We start from the raw sequence: 8,246 nt of genomic DNA, 5'->3' as shown, positions 1-8,246 counted from the left end.
CTCATTACTTCAAAACGAGGATAATGGTGACGATGGTGATTACGATGCGGCTTTTTTTTATGCAGTGGGCGAGTTCGAGCCCGCCGGAGTCTAAATAAAATACGTGAAAAAGAACACAAATAAACCCAGGGATGGGCAAAATACATGCGAATATGTATCAAAACACAAATACAAAATACTTCGTCAAAAATGTATTTAATTACAAATCTCCAAAAAAGCATTTAAGTACAAGATACAAATACAACCAAATGTATTTGGTATCCTCCAAATACTTTTCCGAATACATTCCTCAAAATATGCGTCAGCGACTTCAGGGCACCTGCAACGGGTTTCTGGGTATCTCATTTTAATTTTGCATCGCACACTCGGGAGTTAGTGTGCTAGGCTCTAGTAACGGAATAGAAATATAATCACAAAAAAATGTCATCAGCTTGGACGTAATAGGCAATCAGCTTGGACGATTACATTTTGGTATAGACCAACAAAGAACCGAGACGACCAAGACGCGCAGCACTAGCTAGAGAATTTTTTATTGTTGCAACTCGCACCAGTTACGAAAATCTGGACGACCCGCGCCTTTAGAATGTTCCAGGCAAAAATATGGACGGAAATCAGGCTGGAAAGCATCACAAGTTGTCACAGGCACTTACTTATTTAGCCAGTCTGCCTGTGAACGCCGATTTCGTCACTATTCTTGCCCTGGTCTAGCACCGTAATCACAAAGTCACTAAACGCTTGTGCTTGATTGAGAGACACTCCATTGTATGAATGAGAGGCATTTTGGAAATACCACTCTGTCATATAATAGCATCTATGGTTACTCAGCTGTCTTCCGTCAGATAGCACTAAAGGTCTTCGAAGCCACGAGCTCGTCTGGGACTTTTCATATCCTCCGCAATTGTACCTTATGCAACCCGGCCTCGGATATGCTGCATCAAATCACGGCGTTCGTCAGAAATGCCAGCGATCCTTCGTCACACGTGCTGCATATCTGCTTGCTGCATTTCGTGGCGGCAGCGTTCCGCCGTGCCTTTAAGTTTCGGCCACCGATTACGCGTTATATTGGACAGGTGATTGCACTGTACCTGAACAGTAGTTGATGGTTGTGTTAGGATCTAGTGCAAATGGAAAGTAACACAAAGACGAACACAAAACAAGACGTTTGTTGATTTAAGTTTATTATTATGACCTTACCAACACGCTCTCATTCAAAAAGACTTTTGATGGGGTTCCCATTTACTGAGACACTATGCAGCACGCTCTAATGATTATAGGTCAGTTTTTATGATGACATCGAATCTTTATTTTTGTTTTATGAATACTCTGTCAGATAGTTGATACGCGAGAAGCTCCGCCTCCAGGGGCCATCGATTCTAAAAACACGAAGTTGAGGCCGAAATTTACGGAGCGCGACGATTAGAGTTGCCCGACGATGACTCAGCGCTCTTGTCGCCGAAGTCAAATCGACGCGCTGCGCGAAGGCACCACGACAGAACAGCGAACGACAAAACAACATGGTGAAAACAGCACGGTGAAAACAGCACGCGTCAAAAGAGCGCCGCGTCAATACAACACAGCGACAATGCAATGCGCGTCAAAACAAAACGCTGCAAAACAGCACGTGTAAGAAAACCGCACACAAAAAAATGCATGCTTTTTTTCGCTCCAGGTCACATTATTAGCAGAACGCGCCTAAATTAAGTACTTGCTGTCAACTTGTTCAGCAGAACATGGGTATGGGCGTTACATTTTATTAGCTACAGTTATATGACTTGATATTATTATCTGGGCAATTATATTTTACTACGTACTTAAAAGAGTTTTTCGTGCTTGTTCAGTAATATGAAACCTTCCCAACGCAAGCCAATTAAGCTCAATTTCTTGCCATCCTTTTAATCACTGAGTAATTGATAATTCGTTAACAATTTGTATCGACACAAATGGGACGCACTATTTATCCAAAGGAGAAGAGGATCGACGGCCAAAGAGGATGCACCTCATCGGGTTCAAAGCCATACGCGAGAATCTCACAGACTGCAACATCCTGTCCCAGTATAACATACAGTCCCTCATTGACACTCTTGTAGGCTGTCGCTTTCCTTATTGAATGTAAGCTATATTTAAACAACAATGCCTGTCAAATAAACGATTTCTTTAGCAGTTCCACGAGACTCGACAATTGTGATCTGCAGTCTTTCTTTGGGGGAGCAAGGTGCCGCATTTGTATCAAATTAAAACGTCAACAAATTAACTATTAACCAGCCAATAAAAAGACAGCAAAAAATTTAGCTTCATGGGCTCGCGGTAGAAAGGTTCCATGTTACCGAACATTCACGAAAACCTTTAAGGATGTAATAAAATATGACGGCGCAGGTAATAATATAGATTCATATAACGGCAGATAATAAGATGTAACGACAATACAGAATTCTGCCAAACACGTTAGCTGCAAGTTCTTAATTTAGGCGCGTGCTGCTAATAATGCATCCTGCAGCGAAAAAACAGTATCGCGCGTGCTGTTTTCTTGCTAAGTTGTTTTGACGCGTGTTTCTCCTGTTACTGTCCCGTTTTGACGCGGTGCTGTTTCAACGCGCGCTGTTTTTGACCGTGTTGTTTTGTAGTGTGCTGTTTTGTCGCGGTCCCCTGCGCGAAGTTTCGGCTCAAACTTTGGGTTCGATGAGCCTAGGGCCCATCTCGTGCTCGTTGCATTCCAGCATGCGTTGGCTGGACGTGCCGAAGATAAAAGGTTCGCGCTGGAGGCGGAGCTTCTGGCTCATTCTTAACTTGTATTTGACTATACTATGAATTCTTGTTGTTTTTGTTTTTGTTCTTGTTCTTGTTCTTGTTCTCGTTCTTCTTGCTCTTCTTCTGCTTCTTGTCCTTTTTCTTGTGTTCTTCTTCGTCCTCCGCTGCGCTCACTAACAGTAAATGTTATTCAAATGGGTATGAGCATTTTGCTTTCCAATAAAAATAAGCATTCTAAAAGCTAACGAGCATGTAGAAGATTTAATTTTTGTAACTATTTGTATAAACATTTATATGAAGGAAGAGAAATAAAGGTATTATTTTTACGGTTCCTGCTTCATGAACGTAGCCCTAGCCTTGTTTTACGAAATACAAAATTGTTAATAATGTTTTTTATGTTTTACGGACAAATATTCGGCATATTTGAAGATATTTTGCATGGTTACATATACAAGAAGAACTTGTGTGGCTGTTGGGCCGCGCGCTTCTACAACGAATATTTGTCCAGGCGCCTTCGGTCCACACCACTGCAAATACGCATTTTGTATACGTGTTCCGACCAAAGATCTAATACGAGGTGCACTGGCCGATGGAGGTATGCGTAAAGATTAGTGCACTCCTTTCGCGCGTTGCGCGAAAGGAGTGCAGCTGCCGTCGTAATACGCAATGCAAAGCGTCATGCTTGCATTGCGTAATGCCACAGCGCAGACTTAATTTTAAGGTCTAAATAGATGATCCGCCTCACCATACGGTGAGCTGATTTCGTAGATTGCAATGATTGGCTTTTTGAGTGTCTTGCGTGTAAATAGACGTGCAGGCATTGCAAAGAGCAAAAACTGCTAAGAAACTTCGCAGTTATAAAAGAAGGTTCCGGTTCCTGCAATAACACTTTGTTTGAAATATGAACTTAGTCCCAAGGTGTATTAGACAGCGCACTATATTTACGTCCGCTTCCCATCATTCTTCCATAGATAAAGTGGAATCTCGAAGCTGCGTGCTACGGCCACCGCTGAATATTTATTTCACTCAAATTTTCCTAAAAGAGTAAAGTAGTGTACTTTACTCTTTAAATTCAGTCTACTGCAATTAGCCAAGGAGCACCGTGTTCTTTAGAATAACCGAGAAAAATACGTTCACAGCCTGAAAACCATCATATGCGACCGAAACATCAATCCATCAGTACGAGCTAGCGCAAGAAGGCTGTGAAAATGTGTCAGCCTTAGAATCAAAATAAAATGGGCATCGGTCCACCACTTAATTCAAGATATATATCATTGGGAATGTTGTAAGTGGTACCGAAAAATATAACAAAATACGTTACACGTTGCTTGCAAAAAAACAACAAAGAAAAAAAAAACAAGGAACGCAATACAGACTTACTCATAAGATAACAACTTAGGCTGTGGTATAGAAAAGTGAAGAAACATTCAAGTCTAAGGAATACTTTTTTCGACTTCAAAATTTCTTAATTTTTCCTCGCCAGAGTCTTCGCTATTACATTTTGATTAACTACCAGCAGCTCGCCCACACAGTCACTGTTTTTCGCAACCGACCAACGTTATCTCAAAAAAAAAAAAAGAAAGAAAGAAAAAGAAACACGTAAGCGTTACAGTTGCCAATGAAAAGTAACGCACGCAACTTTTGCGTTAGGTTTAATTTCTGTATTAAAAATGTCTACGGTTTTGATGTAAAACGTCAAAACACACCTTCAACAATTGGCAAAATTTTGTAGGTACACTCTAAAAAAATCCCGTGTGTCTACTTTCCGGCACAGTAATTGGAGATGCAATCACAGCAACTTACGAAGGCAGCTCAGCGAATGACGGTGCCAAAACATATGTTTAGACCAAAAAGCACACTCTGCGTTGTGACATTAAGCAATGCAAAACGTCACGCTTGCATTGCTTAATGTCACAACTCATACTGCGTTTTTAGGTCTAAACATATATTTTGGCACCCCCATTCGCTGAGCGGCCTCCGTAAGTTGCGGCGATTGGCTCTCCAAGTGCTCGTGCGGGAAAGTAGAAAGAGCATAATATACAAACGCGTATGCTTGCCCAATGCTACGTTTGGGCATTGTCTGGGAAAAGACTAGAGCCACTAAATAGACCATGATTCTGAGTACCAACACTTTAGCAATCTTGGTGTTTATAATCATAGTGACCAGTTGTCTGAAGCCGTTTCTAATATCACATGAAACGCTTTTCTGTTTTATGAAAATGTTAAAACACTCTGCGATAGAGCAAAACATGGATGGCCTAGCTTCCTGACATCATATCCATGCTCAGAAAGCCGCATGTTCAATCATAACGAACGCCGATTGCGTACGCCCTGCGTTATGCGCCAAAATGGCGACGTCCGAGAAAACCGAGCGGAGAAGGGACATTGTAAGCGTAAGTTATTTAGTGACTTTAACAGGCGTCATATTTTCTGTTGCATTGTTACCATACCTCACACTGTTCCGTTGGCATCAGGTCGCTATTTACGACACCGGGCGCGGCTTTGGCGTTCACTTCCCTTTGCGCGTTGATGATGGCGACGACTTGCGTGACCAAAATTGTCGCTGTACTCGGGCTTCCCCGATTAACCAAACACTCGCTATAAGCTATTTATAATCGGGGACAACTCTCATTGGCACTTTCGAAGAAGGGACGAGTGCGCAAGCACAGCTTTGGTCAGCTCTCAAGCGCGCGCTCTCGTATCTTCGGTTTTATGTAGAAACAGGTTTTCTCGAGCATAGCAGCCTTTAGAGGTATTCAAACGCCAGCATAAACACGAACTCTGGGTAAGGTCTTATGTTCGGTCAAAAAAACCTTCAACGATCCTAAATAATATGGTGACAGCTGACTGTTTACAGGCGCTAAATGTCGATCAATTAAAAAAAAAGAGACATGCCAGACTGTCGAGTTTTACGGTATTGGTGTAAGAATGCAATACCTCCAAAGGGGGGGGGGGGGCTTTTCTCTAGATTTTTACACAGACCCTCGAACGTATCGTTCATAACTGATAATCCCGGTCCTGACGCCACGGGTAGAAAACTTAAGAGGGCGCCACCACGTCACCCACGTTCAGCGACTGCTAAAAGCTATTGAAACTGATAGGTCGCTGCTTACGTCACTTTCTTTTTAGATGTCCAGAAAGCGAGAAAGCAGAAGGTTTGTTCCGGTTTTGTCAGTTTATTGGCAGGCGGAGGAACAAGCGTCATATAATTCTGTAAAACACTGAGCAGCATGCAGACTTCACCAACCACGAAGAACTTAAAAATTTAAACCACCCTACATTGTTTCTTTTAGCAGTGAAGCAAATAATCCTCTACTTCCTGCATCACTTCAGTATCGTAGAAAATATGTGATAGGTTGGTTTAGAAATAAAATTTCTGGGCTAATTGTATCGCCTAATTATAACCCTCAAGCCACGGTCACACTGCAAAAATACCATGCAAAAGACAGTCTGAAGACAGTGTCTCAGTCGTGGTTCTTCTTTGAACTACGGCCCTCTCACATTGGTCATCCAAAGACTGCCTGTATTGACATTAACTCTCAGCATGTATGATGCAAACATGCCTCGAACATGGTTGAGGCATGTACGTAGATACTTCTGCCATAATGTCTGCAGCGAACACCATGTCTCTTGTATCATGTATGAGCAGCATAACAGGAGCTAACTAGATGACTAGGGTACTTTGATTTATGACATATAAATATTGTAATATTTCATACTTACTTAGCGTAATAGTCCGGTGCTGAGGGGGACTGGCAGGAGCGCAGCATCCTTGGTCACAGGATCCCACCGTAATGTTAACGTTCTCTTCATCTAAGAGCTCCAGAGTCACCTTAAAAAGAGGAAACACGTTTACTACTTCCTGTAACGCCGAATTGGAGCGCAGCTCTTGAGGAGGAGGAGGGAAGAGTACGGGGAGGAGGGTATGCCTTTCCTCTTCATCCGTACCCTCTCCTCCTCGCCTCCTTTCCTCCTCCTTCTCCTCCTCTCTTGGGGTACTTGATTTTGTGGTGTAGCGTGCTGAACAATCTGAGAAAGATATATATATATATATATATATATATATATATATATATATATATATATTGCCTTTTAAAAAGGAATGCAGAGTAGTGTACCTTTCAAAAAGCGGTGATGCTAATTAAATGAATTCCCGACTGTGAAGCCATAGGGAGTAATAAGGTTGGGAGCTGGGCCAGTTAGTTGGGGTTAAATTTAGTGAGATAAAACAGCGCAAAATGTACTAAAGGAAGCGACAAACCGGACTGGACAGAGCACTCCCCTGTCCAGTTTGTCGCTTCCTTTAGTCCTTTTTGCGCATTTTTATCTCATTATGTTTAGCCAATAGGCAGTACTTACTGGTTGTCATAAATGAGTCCCCGACTGGTCAACGCGTGCTGGCAACCAACTTTCAGTTTGTATTTTGTGTTAATTTTTTTCAGCGTGGATACTGTACATCTTGTAAACGCTGAGATAGGGAACGACAAAACAAAATGGACGAACACAGATTTTATTCTTAAGATTTTTGGTCTCAGCAGCTTATAACTGTGAGCTTGTTCCCATCATGTCCTATGAACAGCGCACTCAGATATGACGTTTATGTGAATACCTCTACAGGGGGTATTCACTGTACGCGATAGTTCACAATGATAGCCTGCTAAGATCGGCATTCTTGATGGTGCGGAATGCACGCTTCAAAAAAACTGTAGAAGCCCAGCGTCAGCAAGCGCTCAGCAGTCGCGCTCACAGCTAGGGTATAGGGAGTATTTACTGGCGGCCATATCTGTGTGCGCGAATTCTGAGCGCGTGCTGACGGCGAGCTTCCACAGTTCTTTTGCAACTTGCATTCTGCACTCTCGAGAGTGCCGGTCTTAGCAGCCTATTGATGTGAGCTCGTTCTGAGCATGCGCTCTAAACAGCACCCACAAATATGACGTCCAGTGAATACTTCGTATACTAGAATGGGGAAGAATGCCATCCGGCGACCTTGAGTGCGTAGCAATGTGCGGGCACGCCGGTGAGGGCGCTGTGGGGCAGAGCGCGTTAAGAGCGCGGCCATCCGACGGTTGACCGAAGCCTGGTGGTCGCGGCTGATATGCTTTATTGAGCGAGAAAATGGTCGTATTCTTTGTTTGTTTTTACCTTCTTGGCTGTGAGAAAGAATAGTTTTCATCCTAATCGCACCCCCGTGAAGAAGCGTGACTTAGGCGAGCGGCAGAAGCTTATATTCAAATCGGAAATGACGTTTGGAAGCGGTCAGTTCTTTTCACAGTCTCTCTTCTTTAATTCTTGTTTTATTATACTGTTATAGAAGAATAATTGTCTACATCACTTTACATATCATCATTAAGAAAGCGAAGATCGAATATGGTATGATATGCGATGCTTCTCTCTCCACTTTAGTGCCCAAGCTCCTTTAATTATATTTTTGACAGCTGTACAATTTCCAGAATTTTAAATACCTAGTTTTTGCTTTGGTGTTAATGCTTCTTGTTTGTGTA

The 8,246-nt window shown here is 42.5% G+C and overlaps 1 protein-coding gene across 1 annotated transcript in view; it reads right to left on the bottom strand.

The window, feature by feature from the left end:
• Window positions 1–2,644: 2,644 nt before the first annotated feature.
• Window positions 2,645–8,246, bottom strand: part of LOC120848696 — a 39,539-nt gene continuing 33,937 nt past the window's right edge. The window contains exons 3-4 of the mRNA XM_040220710.1: window positions 6,469–6,577; window positions 2,645–2,918 (exon numbers count right to left, since the gene is read on the bottom strand). Coding sequence (XP_040076644.1) covers window positions 2,800–2,918; window positions 6,469–6,577 — 228 coding nt within the window. The 3' untranslated portion in view covers window positions 2,645–2,799. The remainder of the gene's footprint in view (window positions 2,919–6,468; window positions 6,578–8,246) is intronic.

Source organism: Ixodes scapularis, unplaced genomic scaffold, assembly GCF_016920785.2.
Source record: "Ixodes scapularis isolate PalLabHiFi unplaced genomic scaffold, ASM1692078v2 PGA_scaffold1__304_contigs__length_218370807, whole genome shotgun sequence".
Lineage (NCBI taxonomy): Eukaryota > Metazoa > Arthropoda > Arachnida > Ixodida > Ixodidae > Ixodes > Ixodes scapularis.
The sequence above is the reverse complement of the archived record's forward strand: the minus strand, read 5'-3'. Positions and strand labels throughout refer to the sequence as shown.